A 19909-nucleotide genomic window follows, 5' to 3' on the forward strand; every position below is an offset into this window, starting at 1 on the left:
GAGAAAAGGTTTGAGACAGTACATATTCTCTTTCTCTCTCTCTCTCTCTCTCTCTCTCTCTCTGTCTCTCTCTCTCTCTCTCAATTTTATAGCTGACAGTAGCATATTAAGGAATTTTAGAAGTATTGTAAAAAATAAACCTCTTTAAACCCTATGTAATTCAGCTTAACTAAACCATGCTTTGGAATCCTTTGCCTACTTTGCTGATAGGCCTACTATTTTCAGAACACTCCTTGGAAAACTGCATTAAGCAGGTACATAGCTCCTATGGAAAATATTTCAGTAGGTTAACCTACTTCTTGTACTGAATGTTTTAAATTTAGAACGTTGATTAAATGAAAGAAATAAGCTGAGGCCTAGAGAATCCACATTGCTTACAGATTTTCATTGTAATGACATTGACTGTTTTGCTTTAATTTTTCCCCCTCAAATCTTATGAATTACAGAGTCTGTATTACGATCCTCATTTTATAAATGAAGGGGTTTGAGAGGTTGAGCAATATGACATAAGATAAACAATTATTTAGGGAAATGGTCCAAATGGACACTTGGGTCTCTTGGCTAAAGCATGCTGACGATTTATTCCATCTTTCCTCTGGCTTCACCATATCAGGACGGGAATGTTGTGTGAAAGGGGTGAGAGTCAGCTGACCACTTTAAGAATCAGCCAGGCCGAAACCGGTTTGGCTCAGTGGATAGAGCGTTGGCCTGCGGACTGAAAGGTCCCAGGTTCGATTCCGGTCAAGGGCATGTACCTGGGTTGCGGGCACATCCCCAGTAGGAGGTGTGCAGGAGGCAGCTGATCGATGTCTCTCTCTCTCATCGATGTTTCTAACTCTATCTCTCTCCCTTCCTCTGTAAAAAATCAATAAAAAAATATATATTAAAAAAAAAGAATCAGCCAGATGATTCTGCAGAGCTTCGACACCAGCAAGACCAGGGTGGGGTCATGGGGAGATTTGCTGGCTGCTGCTTTATTTGCTCATTTTCCAGCCCGAGAAATTTGCAGCGGTCTGTGAGGCTTTGGAGAAAGGAGGTGTGAAATGGAACAGCCGAGGACCCCCTAACAAAAGGTAGAACCCATCATCCAAGACATTTGCTTCTGTATGGCACCTTCCTGTCTGTAAGGCTCACTTCCCGAACGATATCTGGTTCCCAGGGACATCCAGTAGCAGGCCCGAGCAAAAGCTCACTGTTGTCATGTGTGCTTTAGTAAACTATGCCAAGAATGAGGGGAGAGGCACAAAGCTAACAGTCAGCTTTTATTCCATGAGTAATTTTACATCTGTGGCTTTGCTGAACACTGCCATTGCTGCTTTCCAGGTTCTATGAGAAAGCCGAGGAGAGCACGCTTCCCGACATTCTCCAGGACTGCATGACATTATTTCACTCCGAGGCATTGTTCTTGCTGCTGTCCAACTTCACAGGCCTGAAACTTCATTTCTTGGCCCCTTCCGAGGAAGAGGAGACAGAGGGCACAAAAGAGGGAGAAGCAGCCACTGGTTCTGAGAGCAGTGAAGAAGGGACGAGCTATAGCTCCTCGGAGCCAGAGAATAATCTGGCAGCTGCCAGCAACAACAGCCAGCAGAGCAGTGAGCAGGCAGACCCAGAGCCCGAGGAAAACAAAGCCAAGGAAGGTAAGCTGTTGTCATGGCTTGTCCTGGTCTTCCAGTCAGCACTCACCAGTCATTCATCCAACAAATATTTCTTGAGTATCTACTGTTTGTTAGGTCCTGTTTTGGGAATTGGAGAAAAAAACACAGACAAGGTCCTTGCTGTCCTTGAAGCTTACATTCTAAAAGGAGAGGACAGCCCAGCCAGCATGGCTCAGTGGTTGAGTATCAACCTGTGAACCAGGAGGTCATGCGGTTCGATTCCTGGTCAGGACACATGCCCGGGTTGTGGGCTCGATCCCCAGTGGGGGGGCATGCTGGAGGCAGCCGATAGATGTTCTCTCTCATCATTGATGTTTCTATCTCTCCCTTCCTCTCTGAAATCAATGAAAGTATATTTAAAAAAAATAAGAGGTGAGGATAGATTAATTGTATACGCCAACAGCTAAAACATCAAATAATGGCACATGTTATACAGATCATTTCAATAAGGTTATGTGCTGTGGAGTGGCAGAGCAGCCTCTTAGGTGATGGGCAACCTGGGAAAGCCTGTCGGGAGCTCTCGGCTAAGCTCAGATCTCAGTGGTAGGAAGAATCTGCAGGAAGAGCATCGCAGATGGGAGGAACGGCTGGTATATCTTATTAGTACCAATGGTGGGGAGAGAGATGACTGGCTTTGCCTAAAATTACTCTCCAACACAAGAACATAAAGGAGAGGAAGGTGAGCAGCTTATTTCTGCTAATGACCAATAACAAACTACAAAAAACTTGTTGGAACTTGGATTAATAGAGAGAAGGAATTATTAAAAGTAAGAATAGAAAAATACAAGACACTTAAGAGGTAACACTTCTGTGGGAATTTTGGCCGCATTAACTGAGCAGCTACAAATTCAGCTTAAATGTTATGGCACCTATGAAATCAAATCAGAAAGTCTGTTCCCCAGCTCCTCTGGTCAGTTTACCTGCCCTGCTTCCACTCTGATTTCTTGAGAAGGGCCCTGTGCAATCAGAAGAGCAAAGATGAAGGAGGGGGATACCGTGGAAATGAGACCAGCAGAGTGAGGTGCTGACCACACACAACATAACTCGGGGTCTTTAGTCTGCCGTACTGTCACTTTGATCACCACAGATATTTAGAGAAACCAAAGTATTTCTCCACTTCTTTTCCTTTTTTATTTCGTTTTTATGGGAACATGCAACTTGGAAGAAAATTTACACTAGCAACCAAAAGGTGCTTATTCTGTTACTGCGCATCTGCTGTGTATAAGGCCCTGGCCAGAGCCAGGGGGGAGTACAGAGATAAATGAGAAAGGTCACTGTTTACCAAGTTTAGCATCTTAAAGGAAAGCTAAAAAGCTTTTTTTAATAAAAGCTATGAAGTTGCTGAGGCAACTTAAGCAATGTTAATTCAGTAAGATACCCAGACCTGACAATTTTAATTTTGTTTTTTAAAATATATATTTAAAAAATAACGTCAATTTCAGAATGTTTAGAAAAACAAATTATTGTCATTCCCTTGCAATCTAGCAGTGGTATCAAGGTTATTTTCATACTAGAGGCCCAGTACACGAAGTTCATGCACAGGTAGGGTCCCTAGGCCCATCTGTGGGGCAACTGGCAGGTTGATTGGGGGGGCCCCCCTGGCACCCACCTTGGCCGGCCTGGGGCCTGCAGGCTGGGGGCAGCTCCTACATTGAGCGTCTGCCCCCTGGTGGTCAGTGCGCATCATAGCGACCCGTCATTCTGCTGTTTAGTCAATTTGCATATTAGACTTTTATTATATAGGATTTTCTGACCTTTTCCTTTTTTCTTAGAATCAAGTGTTCCCATGTGCCAGGGGGAACTGAGGCGTTGGCAGACTGGTCACTACACTTTAATCCATGACAACAGCAAGACTGAATTTGCTCTGGACTTACTTCTTTACTGTGGTTGTGAAGGTAGGAGGGAGGATGGGAAGCAGTGACTGTTTCCTTTAGGGGCAGTCTCTCCTGCATGCCCCTCTCCACCTGAACCAGTTCACAAGTATGTGCTTTGTCCAGGATCTCAGAACACAGGAGCTCAGTGTTGGGAGGAGCATTAGGGGTCATGAATTTCAGCTTCCCAACTCAAAGTGGGATTTGTACCTGTGACCAGGGTGTGGGAGATGGACTGAACCATACATACTTGCCCTCCCAGAATGCCCCCCTCCCCGATCTACAGCTTTTATGTAATTGTCCTTTAATTTTACACTTAGTTCTTAGTGTTCAGTTCTTTAGTGTTGGGTGGTAAATTCAGGCTCCTAAGTCATAGGGTTGGTTACTACTAGACTCCCAATCCCCCATTCACGCAGCATGGGATCAGTGGTCTAAGCAGCACATGTGACACTTGCAGTGAGAGCTTTCTGACCGCTGTTTGTTTCCCCTTGTAAGGCTGGGAGCCTGAATATGGTGGCTTTACTTCCTACATTGCCAAAGGGGAAGATGAAGAGGTAAGCTGCTCCTGATAGCAAACTATCTTTTTAGTTCTTGATGCTTTCCTTCTTCAAAAGCCCAATTTTTATGAACTACCAATGTCTTTAACCAATAAATCCATGTTGGTCTGCCTGGCAGTGATCTAGTAATTTTATGCGGCATGGAACAAAGATGCTAAAGCAGCAGTTCTCAACCTGTGGGTCGCGACCCCTTTGGGGGTCGAACAACCCTTTCACAAGGAATGATAATCACTAAGATTTATTTATTCTACCCTAAGAAATTCCAAATGAATTAAGAGCCGCATGGTACATTCCCATCAGTTTTTCAATGTAATAAATGAATGCATTAGGTGAAATTTTTCTGGGTATGTATTGGAATGGGGTTTGTTGGAAAATGACTTGACAGCCAGAGCAATAGCTCTTCCTAGTAAAAGTTCTTTACTGTCCCCTATGCCAGACTTAAGTACTTGATATGGAAGTACTTGATATTCATGTGTTCAGTGATGAATCACTGAAGAGTTTAGAATAAGCTCTGTGTTCTGATGTGTCATTGTATTTGCTTGTTTTAGCTGCTAACAGTGAATCCAGAAAACAATTCTTTGGCATTGGTCTACAGAGATAGAGAGACTCTTAAATTTGTCAAGCATGTTAACCACCGAAGCCTAGAACAAAAGAAAACCTTCCCAAACAGAACAGGTTTCTGGGACTTCTCATTCGTCTACTATGAATGACGGGGCTGGGCGAAGCTGAGAAGAGAGACCCTTCATCGGCACTGGAAAGGCTGGAAGAGCTGGCATCCAGCAAAGGAGAGCTACAAGGTAACCTGTCTTGACACTTCTTAAAACCACGTGGTTGGCCTTCAACAGGACTCACAGTGATTGTCCTCAGTCTAGACCTTGAGCTTGGGGAGTTTTTAAATGTGGGGGTTTTTTGTGGTAAAATATGTAACATAAAATTTACCATTTTAACCAAATTCCACCGCATGTGGTAGTTTCTTCCCCACAGAATACCAAAAAATACCAACTCTTGGGTTCTCTCTCCCAGAGCAGTAATTTTTTAGCAAGAGGTTTTGGCTGCAGGATCCCTTCAATGCCATTTTATATACTTACCACTACTACTGAGTGAGAATGTACAAATCCCATTGGGAGAGTCTTTGACAGACAGACACCAGAGGCAGGCGCTCCAGTCTTCATGCACTGAACATTCCCACAAAAATTGATTCCTTCTCTGATTGACACGAAGTCAGTCCACATAGATAGTTTTGAAAATTACTTAGGAACTGTCATGTGGTATCATTTTAGGAAAAGCAGATTTCTGTACCATACAAATAAAAAGATAACTGAGGAGCCTGAGCACATAGTGTGGGCAGGGGCCAGATGGGAACGAGGGAAAAATGCAAAACACCAGGCTGCATGGGTGTCATCTTGTACTTTAGTTTCAGAGTGAAATGGGAGATAATTTAGTTCTGTGATCACAGGAGTTTGCTTTAGCAGATTTGTAACTGCTAATTATAAAAGTTAGAACTTCAATAATGTTGAAAATCAGTCTTGTAAAGCATGCCCAGAGTTGCATAATAGTTATAAAGTTCCTAGTTCTTTGATTTCTAAAACTACTGACGGCTGGCTGAGGACAAGACAGTCTCAGGGAGAGTAGCAGATGCTGTATGTGCTGAAGGCATTCGCTCAGCACTGTGGGGAGATAAAGCTGATTAAGACGAAGCCCCTGCTCTCACTTAAGAGGGACTTAAGATTTATATAAACAGGATGTAATGAGGGTTAAGGAATAGACATGGGAGAGGAACGGTCTCATGAGAAGAGAGCATTTCAGCTGAGTCTTCATGTGTGTGGATAGGCAGACATGGTGGGAAATCATACAAACCATTCTAAAATATTGAGTACCTGGTGGTGGTGACTTTTTCAAAGGGATGCTCAAAAAATGACTGAAAAGCTTTCTCCCAGATAGCAAAATCCTCAAGATCAGCTTTTACATAAAGGCCGAGTGTTCACTTAAAGCTTCAACAAAATTCAGCAACAAAATAGAGCTTAAAGTGTAGCTTCTAGAAGGCACCAGATTCCATCAGGATAGAAACCTAGGGAAGTAACTGATAACGAGTTTTTCTCATCCCTAAGTTGAATATGGTGACTTCTAAGAAAGGAAGGTAACTGAATGTTCTATGAACACTTTCATCTCATCCAGTCCTACTTGCTTGGGAACAGTTCAGAATAGCAGAAAGGGCCAGGACTACCTGGTTTCAAACCTCCACATGACTCACCAAACCAAGCTGTGGGACCCTGTAGGCAATAGTCTGCCTCTCTGAGCTCAGAGATACTAGGTCTAGGGGATCGGAGTGATGTGAAAAAACATTTACAATATCTTGCTTCTGGTTGGTGCCATCAAGCCTTGCCCGTGAATACTTTAAGGTCTAAGAAGGAAGTATTTTGACTAAAGAACAAGAGAAGGGTGAGATGAGAGTGTGCTATCAGGGTCCCTACAGAAGAAAAGTGCCATACAATTTAAAACCAGCGCCAAGTAGAGATTTTCACTTCAGTAGGTATAGACTATGGTTGAAACTGAAAAGGGCTCAACAGTAGGACTGGAGTTTTGCCGATAGCTCTACGACTGGCAAGTAATTAATCCCTGCATTTCAATTTCTGCACCTTTGAAGCAGAAGATTCTTTGCTACTTCAGGGATTACAAAAAATAAACACAGTATATTAAGGCTGTCTTTTGCACTTACAGTTAAAAATGCAAAACAAAGCTATTATAAGGCATAATCTCATTAAAATTAGGACTCCATAAAGTTCATCAGAAATAGAAGGCATAATCCTAAAGATCAACTGGAGGAATCTAGTAAAGTTCATTTGCCAGAGGAAAGGCCCCTCTCCCTCAACTACTTAGGAATGAATACTACTAAGATGTGAAAACGGACTAAACCAGTCCTGAAATCAACCTTAAGGCAAAATTTTAACTCTTAGAAAAGGAGTTGCTGCCCTGGCCAGTTTTGCTCAGTGGATAGAGCATCGGCCTGTGGACTCAAAGGTCCCAGGTTCGATTCCAGTCAAGGGCACATGCCCGGACTGCAGGCTCGGCCCCCAGTAGGGAGCGTGCAGGAGGCAACCGATCAATGATTCCCTCTCATCATTGATGTTTCCATCTCTTCTTTTCCCTTCCTCTCTGAAATCAATAAAAATATATTTTTTTAAAAAAAGAAGAGGAGTTGCTAGGTATTAGCCCCACTTCAGCTTTCTCTTCCTGGTCAGCATGCAGCTAGGTAACGTTTCCTGGCCTGGCAGTCAGGCGTGGCCACACTGGCTGTGGAGTACGAGTGGAAAGGAGTGGGCCGTTTCCAGACCACAGCCTTGAAAAGCTTTTCCTCTTCTGCTGGCTTGGACAGAAACAACTGCAAGGCCTTAGGACAGCCCTGGTCCAGTAGAGAGTTTCAAGTGAGAGGGAAGCCCCAAGGCCGTAAGGTCCTCACTGCCTGCAGTAGAAGTGGTCACCCCAATCATTCCTGAGGCAGGTGTCTCTAGAGCAGCGGTTGCCAGCCAGTGGTCCGTGAGGTCCGAAAGGTTGGCGACCGCTACTCTAGAGAACTCAGGCTGAGAAAGGCTGCCCTAGATATCCCTGAGCAGCTATAGAGAAATCTGACATACTGAGAAGTAAATGGGTCCTTGGGAATTCTGAGGCCTATTGAAGCAGTTAACATTACTCCAACCAATATATCACCCTGAACTTTTAATACAAATTTGTTTACACCCACCTTTCAATGATTAAAAATGAAGGCACACAAATGTAACATCCGTATTTTTTTCTCTGCACGTAATAGAAATGGTTTGTGCAATTCTGATGTGATGATTTTAAAATCAGGCAACACAAATTTTAATGTAAAGGTAGATAATATATTTTAAAATTACAAGTTCAATTACAAGAAAATAGATGTATCTATACATCAGCTTTACATATATGCAGAAATAATTGGACTTCGGAGCCCTAATATGTCAAAAGTATTCACTTCCCTCCATACAAACCTACTATTATTTGGCAACGGAACTACTGGATCTTAAAAACAGAAAGTGAATACACTTTTCAGATGCAGTGCTTTGTCTCTCGTCTGTACAGCTCACCGAGGTGGTTTTCATTCTCAGCACCCTCAGCTCACCAGGATGCGATCCAAGGCAAACCAACGTAGATTTTTAGGAACCAACACTTCCTAGGAACTTCACTACCTATTCCCTCTCCTACGAAGAAGTCCCCACCCGCATGATTCTGAACAGAGTGTTGATGTTGTTGCTTCGAATCGCGTCCCGACAAGCAGTGATCACCTGGTTCTTTGGTTTTCCAACTACATGAAAAGAAACAGCAAGTCAGTACACTCTGAAAGGTTATCAAAAGTGAAATTATAAATCAGAGGCCAGCTTTAAAACAGTGCGAAATTCAGGTAGAAGAGAGTTCATGGTAGTGCAAATTCAACTAAATTATCTTATCACTCCCTTAAAAAGATAACCTATGTGAGGAAGTTTATCACAAACCAAATCTAGAGACCATTTCAAACCTAGAAATCAAGTCAGTTTTATAGAAAAGGATCAAAGCTCATATCCACCTACCAAAGAGTATCTCTAAAAGGAAGTCAAAAGCACTGAACCCCAAACAGCAGATTTTAGGTAAAAATTTCTGGTTATTTCTGCTTCCTTTGGGTTACTTTATTGTTCTTTTTCTAACTTTTATTTTTTTATTTTTTTTTTTTTAAATATATTTTATTGAGTTTTCACAGAGAGGAAAGGAGATAGAGAGCTAGAAACATCAATGAGAGAGAAACATCGACCAGCTGCCTCCCACACACTCCCCACTGGGGATGTGCCCGCAACCAAGGCACACGCCCCTGACCAGAATCGAACCCGTGACCCCCCAGTCCGCAGGCCGACGCTCCATCCACTGAGCCAAACCGGCCTCGGCTTTTTCTAACTTTTAAATTGAACACTTAACTCATTAATTTTCAGTCTCCCTTTGTTTGTTTTAATAAGGGTATTTAAGGCTTTCCTCTGGGGTATGTGCCACTAGGTTTTTCTTTCAAGGATGCCGCAAGGTCTAAGAAAAGGAGCTACAAGCTTTCTTTCCTCTGAAATCTGGGTACTAACCAAGCTGAACAGGCTGACTAAAACTCAAGCAACTGGTGCCAGCTTGAGTGTTACAAGTCTCTATAGATACAGGCCTCAATATGAATTCTCGAAGCTACCACCATCTTCAGTGATTCTCACCCCCCAAATTACTAATAATAGCGCTATACAGAGACTTACCACGCAGACGGCCTGCTCTTTGAATTGCTTGATTTACTGCTTTGAGGTTTCCCAACAGCTCTGTGTGATTGTTACAGCGAATCTTATATCCATTTAGCAAGTCTTTATTAAGATCATAGAGCTCCATATAGCGATTCTTCATTGTTTTCCTGTGTAAATCAATAGAAATTGAACATCATTGTACCTCGATATGGCAGGCTTAAATGAAAAACGTGCAAACTTCTCAGACACAAAGAATAGAAGATACCAAATTCTTAGCTGTTTGTCATTAAAGCAGGGTAATTCTAAATTTTGCTTTGAAAACATTGAGAAGTTTCTATCAAAGTACTCTATTTCTTACAAATAAGTGGAAGGCAAGTGGTCTTCCTCTCTTATCAGTCCACAGTTTGTTTGAATTTAGGAGCCAGGAATAATCAAGTTCCCACTGTGCTGGGAAAAGTGAGCAAGGTGATCGCCTGTCTTCCAGGCTTCAGATTAGCATAATTAGACAAAATCTGCTAGACCTGCCCCTATTCATTTTCGCCTTTTTATTGTAAAATGTAATGCACATTCGAAAAAATTCACAGAACAAATGTTTATTATCCAAGTCAAAAAGGCATTGCCAGCATCCCAGAAGCTTCCTAATGTGCTCTTCTGAGGAGAAAATACTATCTTATATGAGAATCTCTCCCCTGCATTTCTTTAGATTTTTATCATCTGTGTACGCTTCCCAAATGATACAGGTTTAGTTTAATCTGTTTCCAAACTATATATAAATGGAAGCATTTTACACATATTCTTTTGAGTCTTACTTCTGCCTATCTCCATTATGCTTATAAGGTCTGTTCACGTTGGTCTATGTTATCGAGATACATGCATTCTCATTGTGAGTAGTGTGCCATTTGTATGGACATACCATAATTTATCCACAGTAGTGTTAATGCTGGTTTGGATTGTCTCCTCTTTGGGGTTTGTATGAACAAGCCTTTATGAGCATTCTTATAAAAATATCCTGGTTTATACAGGCATTCGTTTCTCTAGGTTATAAACCAGGAGAGTTGCTGGGGCATAGAGTATGCGTATTTTCAACTCTACTGATAATGTCAAGTTATTTTACAAAGTCTTTGTACCAAACACACTCCTCCTAGTACAGCCGTGGGCAAACTATGGCCTGCGGGCCGATCCGGCCCATCTGAAATGAATAAAACTATTGAAAAAAAAGACCTACCCTTTTATGTAATGATGTTTACTTTGAATTTATATTAGTTCACACAAACACTCCATCCATGCTTTTGTTCCGGCCCTCCGGTCCAATTTAAGAACCCATTGTGGCCCTCGAGTCAAAAAGTTTGCCCACCCCTGAGACCTAGTAGCATCTGAGAGCTGCTATTCCATACTGCTGCCATGTTTCATCTTGTACCTGTCCGTCACAGTAAATACTCACATGTCCCTCATCAGACGAGCATCCTCAGCTCGGACCAGCAAACTTCGGATCAGGTTGGAATTGTCAGCCATGTCAGCACTGAGCTTCTGATGCACTGAGTGATACTCATCCACCTGGAGACCATGAACACTCAGGAATGAAAAAGACCTCCCAGACTGCTTGAAAACCAGACAGCCTGAGAAGACACTGTCTACCATGGCAAGGCCCTCTCCTTGCCCCTGCTGACTTGGCCCATCTTAACCCCATTGTGTCAGCTGCTCCTCAGTGAAGTGATTAGTCTGTGCTGCCTCCAACACTCACAATGACATTCCAGTTGGATCCTGTTACTGCCTTAGCATGGGAGCCCTTGCAACACTCATATTAACATTCTAGAGATTGGGAGTAGGAACTTTGTTATAATTTGGGACCAATCAAAATTGTTAGTTTTCCTTTTTCTTTTGAATTTGTGTTGTTGGAAATCCCTAAACCAAAGAGCAAAGTAGATAAAAGCAAGATTAAGGGTTAGCAAAGGAAACTGCTGATATATATTTTAAAAAATATTCCCCTAAATCAAAGAAAGAAAACAGGGCGGTCAAGAGCTAACCACTCACTGTTATAAAAGAAATCCTTTAACTAGTGAACTCTCCAATACTAGTTCAATTTTGATTTTTGAGAATTTGCAGAATTCTTTAAAATGTAATTATCATATAACACGTACAGTCGTGCCATTACTCTCCTACAAGAAACATTTCAGACATTAAACTACCACGTTCTCATAAATGCATCCATTGGTAGCCCTCACCTTAACTAGCACTTTCCGTAACTCCTCAAAGTAGACAGGGAAATCTGCTTCCACCTGAAGGTCTTCAATAGCAAAAAACGATGCAATTGACTGGATGATGTCACCAGCCAGATCAATGTCATCCGTCTTCACAGTGATCTATCCAGAGGAAAAGCGACAAGTTCAGCATCCTCAGATATTAAAGACAAACTCAGCTGAAACCTGATTTCCCCATTCTCAACACATTTATTGAGTATAAATTTATATGTGGTGATGAGTAAGATAGGGGTTAACCCTCAAGGAAATTACAAACCACATTCATTATTTTAGCAGCAGGTTAAAAGGTCATACCTTTAGCCTCATAAACTAAACAACAAAATCATTCAAACAGTGAAAATGATTCTGTTCACCTCTGTATTCCTAACCCTCCACAAGTTAAACAAGGAAGTGCTAAAGGGAAGGAGGGAGGGAGGCAGAAAACCTAACAGACTTAAGTTATGTCCAAAACATTAAACTTTACCTCTCCACTCAGCTTTACTTTTATATACAGCTGGCTACCGTTCCGTAAGGATGTGAAACACACTTGAAATGGAGCATTCTGAATGTCGGTGTTTTCTGGGAGCAGAAAGTTCTGGTTGAGCCATACAAAAACCTTAAAAATGAATAGGATGAAGTGAACTTCAAGTATAGTCATTGTTAAGAGTTATCCTCCTTTCTCGTTTGACTGTTTGGTAAACAAAGAATTATACTTCACACACCACCCCCACCAGGAAAACACTAACCACACTCCCTTTCCCTTCCTTCTGCATGTTCATAATTACGTCTGGCCCCACAGCATGCATGATTTAGTAGTATCTTCAAATTAGACATAAACTTATATGCAATGCAGAAACAATTCAGGTATGATGCTAATTCTGTTTACACGATAGCTCTTCTGTGGCTATGTACTGGACAGTGTAATCTGCTTAAATTACTCCAGTCCATTCTTAAAAAAAAAAATAATGAAATATGCATGCACACAGAGCACAGACACTGTGACACATCCACACAATAAAATTTAATATTAATAAGTTAATATTTACAGTGGTTTATAACACAGTTCCACCTAAGAACCACCATGAGGCTTTTGGAAGGGCCCACCTATGGGGTGTCTGGTTCCATGGGCTGGGCACGGGCCTGAGAATCTACGTGATTAAAAAGCCTCACTACGCCGAAACCGGTTTGGCTCAGTGGATAGAGCGTCGGCCTGCGGACTGAAGGGTCCCAGGTTCGATTCCGGTCAAGGGCATGTACCTGGGTTGCGCGCACATCTCCAGTAGGAGATGTGAGGGAGGCAGCTGATCAATGTTTCTCTCTCATCAATGTTTCTAGCTCTCTCTCTCTCTCTCCCTTTCTCTCTGTGGAAAGTCAATAAAATATATTTAAAAAAAAAAAAAAGCCTCACTAAGAATCTGAGGTCCAGCCATGATTAAAGTCCGTTGGTATCAGGTCTCTCAAATTTACAAGGAGCTTTCACACCAATTACGTAATCTTCAGGGGCCCCTGGGAGGTAAGATATCCTCACAGATAAGGAAACAGGCTCAGACTGGTGCAGGGCATTTCCCAAAAATCACTAAGAAATTAATCAGGTAAGGTAGCATTTGAGCCCAAAAATATTCCCAGCCCCAAGTCCCACTCTCCTTCCATTTGGATGCAGGGTCCTCTTTAAACACTAGGTCAGGACAACCACACTGGGACCATAACCATGGAGAGAAATTAAAAACTGGTGAGCATTCACCTGTAACTGAGGATTGTTCAGGTAAATACGGTCTGTATTTTTTCAGAATGAGGAGAGGGGGTACTTTAACAACATTTTTGTTAGGTTATCAACCAACTCCAAGCCACATAACTCATGTCGTATTTACTGCTATCAAATTTAACTCATTCATGTGATTCCTCTCTTCTAATAAATCACATCCAAAGGATTCTAAAATGCAAAAGTATTGAAAGAAAACAGCCAGATGCTCACTCTCTGGGCCCGTTCAGCAATGGTGAAGTGGACGTAACCGAGCGGCTGGCTGGCGGAGTCCAGGCTGGTCAGCGCATACATGGAGAATCTTGGGAGCTGTCTGGTCAGTTCAAATACGTGAAACTGGGTGCTGTGGCCGACCAATGGGACACAAGAGAACGGTTTCAAAGCGCAAGGCCCAGAAAATACAGTCACTAAGTCTTCATGTTGATATTAAGGGTTTCACAGATGGCAAAAAAAATCACCCAAAACTTGAGGCTAAGTAATATGTTAATGGGGTTTGAGATTTGGAGATAACATAAGTCTACATATACACATAAACCAAGGGCTTAAAAGAACCAAAAAAAAAATGTGAAAAGGCTTTTTGTCTCCCACAAATCCAGTGGATTTCCTCCACAAGCTGAGGTTATATAAAACTCTAATAAAAAGCTGCATCCCAACCCTTACAGTCTTAGTGGTCGAAACTAGAAGTAGACAAATCATCAGTTAACCATATCTTGTGATTATAAAATCATGAGACTAAAACCAGAAAATAACCACCTGAAACTTAAATCCCCCCCTTTTTGGGAAGATTTCGAATTAGGGAAATAAGGTCCTGGGAACCATTAAAGGCTCCTGTGGCCCCACAGGACCCCTGGCGCCATGGAAAAACCCACACGTCTCGCCCTCTCAGTGTCGTCTGCAAATAAACGGGCTTGCAGAGGGTCACCTGCTCCTGTAACCCACGAAGGCCTTCAAGTGCAGATCCACAGGGACATCTTTGGGAGGTGTGATAGGGATGCAGATGGAGCTGGAAAGGCTGTGGGTGCTGGGGTGCACCACGTGGCTCTCGCCTAGAAAAATGCCCTCTGCGAAAATCAGTACCGCTCGGATGATGGTGTCTGCAGAGAAGAGGGGAAACGGAAGACAGATGAACCACTCGGAGATGGCACAGGCGCCTAAAAATGCCAGCTCTGAATCATCTCTTACCGTTCGAAGTGGAAATGCACAGTTCTGTGTGAGCGGCCCGCGTCTCGCTCCCCAGGTTCACTGAGAGGGCGGTGTGGAGCTTGGTGTTGGCTGGGATAGTGCCCCACTGCCCATCGGCCTCATTCAGTGGGCTGCTCCACTCGGCCTGCAAAACATCCCACCGCTTCCAGCTCAGTCACTGCACAGTGAACTAACGTCGCTGTTAATGCTGTGGTTACCTTATAATTCATCTGGCTTTTCAGAATTCAGAAGACTCCTCATTAGCGCCCCCTTGCTCTACCCAGCCTTTTCCCAAGCAAAAATACCTTCGTCCCTTTCTGTGTTTCAGGTCCACTGTACCCCATCACGACTTTCACATTTTTTACATTGATCTCTTAAAGTAACAAAATTCATTTAGCATAGCAAATTCAAAAATAGTTATGTGTGCCCTCGCCGGTTTGGCTCAATGCAAAGAGCGTCAGCCTGCGGGCTGAAGGGTCCAGGTTGTCACTTTTTATGTTATTTGTTTTGTAAAAAGATACCCCATACATATTGTTCCTTTTTTTTTTCCACTTAATACCACATATCCTTCCATATCAGCCCAAGTACATATACTTCATTCTTTTGAGCAGCTTCATATTCCCCAGCGTATACTCCCTGCTCCTGGTCACCATCTAAGCTGCTTCCCACCGCTCGCTGCTACCAGTGGCGCTGCAGTAAATGTCTTGGACCACCGAAAAGATCGCTACTGCTCAGCTGCCTGCAAGTGGCGTTTCTAGATGAAGGGACACATGCGCCTCCATTCTGACCCAGGCAAACAAGGCTGAAGCAGCTGTGCTCCTGCCAGTGGGAGGGAGGGAGCCCGCACGTGGCAGACACTGACATTCTCGTTCTTTCACGTGCCGACCCCCAACTTTTCAGATTCCATGTCCCCTCCACATTAGGCCCCACCTTGGCATTTTCCTCGTAGTTATGGAGTTCCAGCAACAGATTCTGTTTTTTCTGACTCAGCTCTCGGATAAGCTCCTGCTCTACGCTGGTGTCCATGAGGTTCCCTCTCATCTCAGCCGAGCCTGGCAGGTAGCCCCGGACTGAAGAGAAGGAACAAATGCTCACCACACTAAGGAACAGCCCACGTACAGCCAGGTCTGCTTGCAAGTCATCAGTTACCTGGTCCAATAACCACACACCTAAGTTCTCATGCCCCAACGTAGGTGAACTTGTTAGGACCAGAGGATAGCAAAGCAAACATTTACAGTGGAATTTCTGGTATTCTGACCCAATCAAACTAAAAATCTGACTTCTCAAGGATTTTCCCATCCCAATTTACTTTCCCCATCCACTGAACAGCAGATTAACTGGACGTGGCCATCCATCCGGTAATCTCCCTCCACCACACCAGCGATTGCAGAAGAAAAGTTGTCTTTAAAAATGACCTCCCCAGTTCGGTCACTTCGAGCATCAACCTGAAAGTAAAATGAGAACTTGAAAAATCGCTTATGTTACTGTTTTTTAAAAAGACGAAAATGTCAAGGTCATTTAGCTGAGCAGCTTCCAAGGGTACTCCATGGAGCCCTGTGGGTTCTGAGGAGGCACCTATGACCTCTGGGGCCCGAGGCCAGCTGCCTGGCTTCCAGTCCCAGCTGTGCCCTTGCTATCCCTGGGATCTTGGGCAAGCTTCCTAACCACCCTAGCTGGGCCTATCTCCTCATCGGGGGGTTCATGACAAGAACATGACGACAATAACTGCACATACACCCCTTAGGTTGGAATGAGGCTTAAAGGAGCTAACACATGTAAAGCACTTAGAACAGGGCCTGGCATATAGAGGTATACAAGAAAGGTTAGCTCTATATAAAAAAAAAAATTTCTTTATTACATATAAATGTTGAAATACAGCTATATCTAAAGTTTGAAAATGCCAAACTAGCCAACCTTCTACCACAGATATAACCTTTTATGATACCCTGTTTAAGAGTCTGTCTTCCCCTTAAAAACTATCAGGATACCTAGCGAGTCTCCTATCATCTTTGAGTCTCCTCTTCCCAGGAGAGGCAAATACATACCCAACTCACCAGAAACAAATGCACCTCAAAATCAACAATGAAGAAGGACCACTTAAAGTGATGACTGTGTTCTAAGCAAAACAGATGTGTTACCAACAAAAGACAAGCTATAGAAAATCTCAATGGCCCAGGCCACTCACTATTATCTTTTCATAAACATCCTCTAGTCAAAACTGCAATGAGAAAATGAAGTGATTTAGGTCCTGGCCTACTACCAGCTCCTGCCCTTGGTCTGGATAACATCACATTCACGTATCCACGCTATTAGTAACATCATGGAAGCCTGAAAATTATGGGTGCTGAAGCCTTTCATCTTCGGATTTTCAAATTTCTTAATATGCAACTACACAGTCTTTCCTTATAATTGTTAACACCCAGACCAGCATAATAGCAAAGGAAGTTTACAAGGTCCTGGCCAAAAGTAAAGAAAAATCAAAGGAGAAAAGCCAGGAATTAGCTGGTCCCCAGGCAATCGTCACTGGCAGACAAGAGAGTGAGGGCAAACGCTGCCATGGAGATCTGAAGGAGAAAAGCCAGGAATTAGCTGGTCCCAGGCAATCGTCACTGGCAGACAAGAAAGAGAGTGAGGGCAAACGCTGCCATGGAGATCTGGCAGCACGCAGACAGCCTCACAAAACAATCCTGACCGGCCAAAACACTACGAAATTCTGATCTGAAGTGAAAAAACGAAAGAAAGCAAAAAGATTTTATTTTGAAGTTACAGCTGGGGAAACATTATTCGCGTTCATTTATTAGAAAAGAGCGATACAAATGGTTCTTTATTAGCTTATTAAAATTCCTTGTTTTGCTGACTATGCCTAGTCACCCTGACTGCATGGATTCTCAGTCCTTCCAGGAAGAGATTTAGAAAGAATCCGCTGGAGATTATCACCAACTAGAGCCACAAGGCCAAAAGGACACTCGCTATAGTGTTGACAACTACAGCGGGAAGAAAAAATGTGGAAAGATTATGAAGTTAAATTTGAAAGCACAGCCAAGGAATGCGAGTTTGTACCCTCACGTTACTGTTCTGAATCCTACAGCCAGTATGTCTCAGACAGTTATTAGTTTGAATTACACCTGAACTCTGCTATTTAACTTACCTTCCCATTGGACCAACCAGTTATCAGTTCGCACACTCCATCAGAATTAAGGTCAAAAGCATGAATGCTCATGGCATAATTTTTGGACTGAAAAGGAATTTCAATAATTAGTACAGAAGTCTCTCAGTGCGTAGAAAATCTCTGCATAGCAGAGGCTGAACCATACTAACTTTAATTCTCCAGTATCGGGCTGTTTTGTCGTAAACTCCAACTGTGCCGTTGGCAAGGGCATAACCAAACCGACTGCCATACACTGGGCAGAGAGAGGTGATTATCTGCAAAAAATAGCACATGAAGATACCTCAGCATTTCATTAAGACTCAATTTAAGGTGAAGCATGGCTTTGTAAAACCGCCTGCCTTGCTACAAGTGTGTTAAAATTAGATTTAAATGCACTTCCAGTCCATTAGTGGGTAAGGTATTCCTCTTTTCAAATGCATCTATTTCACAGACTGGGTAATCAGAACTGAATAAACGCCCAAAGTTTGCTGTTTTAGATCAAGCTTATGTGGCAAGTTTCAGCAAATTACAAAAAGAAATACAATAAGATTGAGGGACAAAGGAGGAAATAAGCTCAGTACACAAGATCTAAAGTATGTACAATTCACACTCAAAAATGTTTTCATGACTATTCCAATATTATACCTTCACTTATAATATCCCACTGTCTAAATTTATTTTTGAGAGAGAGAGAGAGAGAGAAACATCTATTTGTTGTTCCACTTATTTACACATTGATTGGTTGATTCTTGTTTGTTCCCTGGCGTGAATCAAACCCACAATCTTGGTGTATCAGGATGACACTCTAACCAACTGAGCTATTGGGCCAGGGCCCAGAGTCTAAATTTTAAAAAAAACTTACAAAATCCACCACTAAATGTCTTTTATGTGTATACTTTCTTTTCTGTGACATAATTTGTTTGCTAGAGATGAAAGACATTTTTTAGAAAGAAAAAAACCACACATAATCCTTAGAAAAGTGACAACCCAAGCACATGCCTCTGTGTATGTATGTGAAAATACACAGAATGCATATATTAGGACTGGGGTTTAACATCTCAAACAGATAAATTTTTACATACTAAACAAAATTACCTTTTAAAGTTAAAATTAAAGCTTAACATCTATGAACTTGCAGATCTACTTTCTCATTCTGACCCTAATAAAAGATATTTAAGAAATAAATTGTAAAGCAGAGAATAGTTTTGTAATTTCCTCTACACCTACAGCTTTTCTACAAACCACCCACATCACTTAACTCTGAATACAAAGCGCTGTTAGGGTTTCAGAATTATTTAGCTCGAGGCATTCTCCTGGCAGTCCCTGGTACTGCTGAACTGCCAAATAAATTATGATTTTGCTGATCTGGGAAAAGACATTTGAGCTAGGGGCAAAATCAAACTGACAGGACAAAAAAAAATGGCCCTGAAATGAGCAATTTTAGAAAGTCCACATTTTCATATATTTAAGTCCAGATTGCCTATGCCCCTTAGTCCTTCCTTAGTTCACCAGTTTTTCTTGTGTGGACGAGAGGGTCAATAGTCACCTCAAAGCCCTAGTTTTACTTCATGTTTTCTTGGCCTCTTCTAGGATTTAGAAAAGAATGCACCCTCCTCACATCCAGGATTGACAACAGAAATCCAATGAAACGTGAGTGATTCCCACCAAATGGGAAAAGATTTACCACAAATTTGCATGAAAGGGAAATGACACTGCAGGCACAGCACCGACAGGCCAGTGATTGTCAAGTCAGTTTTTTGGGGGGGGAGGGGATCAGGCTGAGGGGTGGCGAACCCCTTTAAGAAGCTAAAGAGCCTGGCCGGTGTGGTTCAGTGGTTGAGAAGCAAGAATAAGTGGTCAAGTGTGGTTTTAAGGCCAGACGCCCACACACCATGTGGCTACATTTTGCAGAATCGGGCCATTCTGACCTCTCAGACTCCCTTCTCTCTTTTTTCTTTCTTTCTGTCGGTTTATAATGTTCACAAGCCATGTTCCTTTATCCTCTTCTACTTCCCTAATTCAGAATATCCTAATTATTCTGCTTCCATCTTGCTCATTGCTGGAAAACCAGCAGCTTATATCCTAAGAATGTCAAAACAACAATGGACCAGGGCAATCTTAGGGACTGCTTTGAAAAATGAAGTTTAAATTCTTTAAGAAACATACCAGGTTCAATCACATGAAGTAACTATAGTCACAAAGAAAGTAGCCAAGTTCTCTAACATCTAATTCTTAAGTTTCCCTA

At 42.4% G+C, this 19909-nt stretch overlaps 2 protein-coding genes across 5 annotated transcripts in view; one reads left to right on the plus strand and one right to left on the minus strand.

Annotated features, from left to right (window-relative positions):
- OGFOD1 (2-oxoglutarate and iron-dependent oxygenase domain containing 1) overlaps nucleotides 1–19909 on the plus strand; it is a 41684-nt gene that overhangs the window by 7135 nt on the left and 14640 nt on the right. For 2 of the 4 annotated variants that reach the window (XR_435701.2, XR_001513958.1), the window contains exons 9-13: nucleotides 994–1073; nucleotides 1324–1637; nucleotides 3428–3550; nucleotides 4022–4080; nucleotides 4632–4880. Coding sequence is in view for 2 of the 4 variants with exons in the window: in XM_006764348.2 (XP_006764411.1) it covers nucleotides 994–1073; nucleotides 1324–1637; nucleotides 3428–3550; nucleotides 4022–4080; nucleotides 4632–4793 (738 nt within the window). In the remaining 2 variants the exon portion in view is untranslated. Of the gene's footprint in view, nucleotides 1–993; nucleotides 1074–1323; nucleotides 1638–3427; nucleotides 3551–4021; nucleotides 4081–4631; nucleotides 5038–19909 lie in introns of those variants that run through there. The other 2 variants (XM_006764348.2, XM_015564353.1) reach the window with 2 other exon arrangements.
- Nucleotides 7940–19909, minus strand: part of BBS2 (Bardet-Biedl syndrome 2) — a 17607-nt gene continuing 5637 nt past the window's right edge. Inside the window, exons 6-17 of the mRNA XM_006764353.2 lie at nucleotides 17835–17939; nucleotides 17665–17751; nucleotides 15826–15961; nucleotides 15447–15586; nucleotides 14517–14661; nucleotides 14257–14428; nucleotides 13548–13677; nucleotides 12060–12191; nucleotides 11561–11698; nucleotides 10780–10892; nucleotides 9357–9505; nucleotides 7940–8404 (exon numbers count right to left, since the gene is read on the minus strand). Coding sequence (XP_006764416.2) covers nucleotides 8301–8404; nucleotides 9357–9505; nucleotides 10780–10892; nucleotides 11561–11698; nucleotides 12060–12191; nucleotides 13548–13677; nucleotides 14257–14428; nucleotides 14517–14661; nucleotides 15447–15586; nucleotides 15826–15961; nucleotides 17665–17751; nucleotides 17835–17939 — 1551 coding nt within the window. The 3' untranslated portion in view covers nucleotides 7940–8300. The remainder of the gene's footprint in view (nucleotides 8405–9356; nucleotides 9506–10779; nucleotides 10893–11560; nucleotides 11699–12059; nucleotides 12192–13547; nucleotides 13678–14256; nucleotides 14429–14516; nucleotides 14662–15446; nucleotides 15587–15825; nucleotides 15962–17664; nucleotides 17752–17834; nucleotides 17940–19909) is intronic.

The sequence above is a fragment of the Myotis davidii genome, unplaced genomic scaffold (genome assembly GCF_000327345.1).
Source record: "Myotis davidii unplaced genomic scaffold, ASM32734v1 scaffold2621, whole genome shotgun sequence".
In the NCBI taxonomy this organism is placed as follows: Eukaryota; Metazoa; Chordata; class Mammalia; order Chiroptera; family Vespertilionidae; genus Myotis; species Myotis davidii.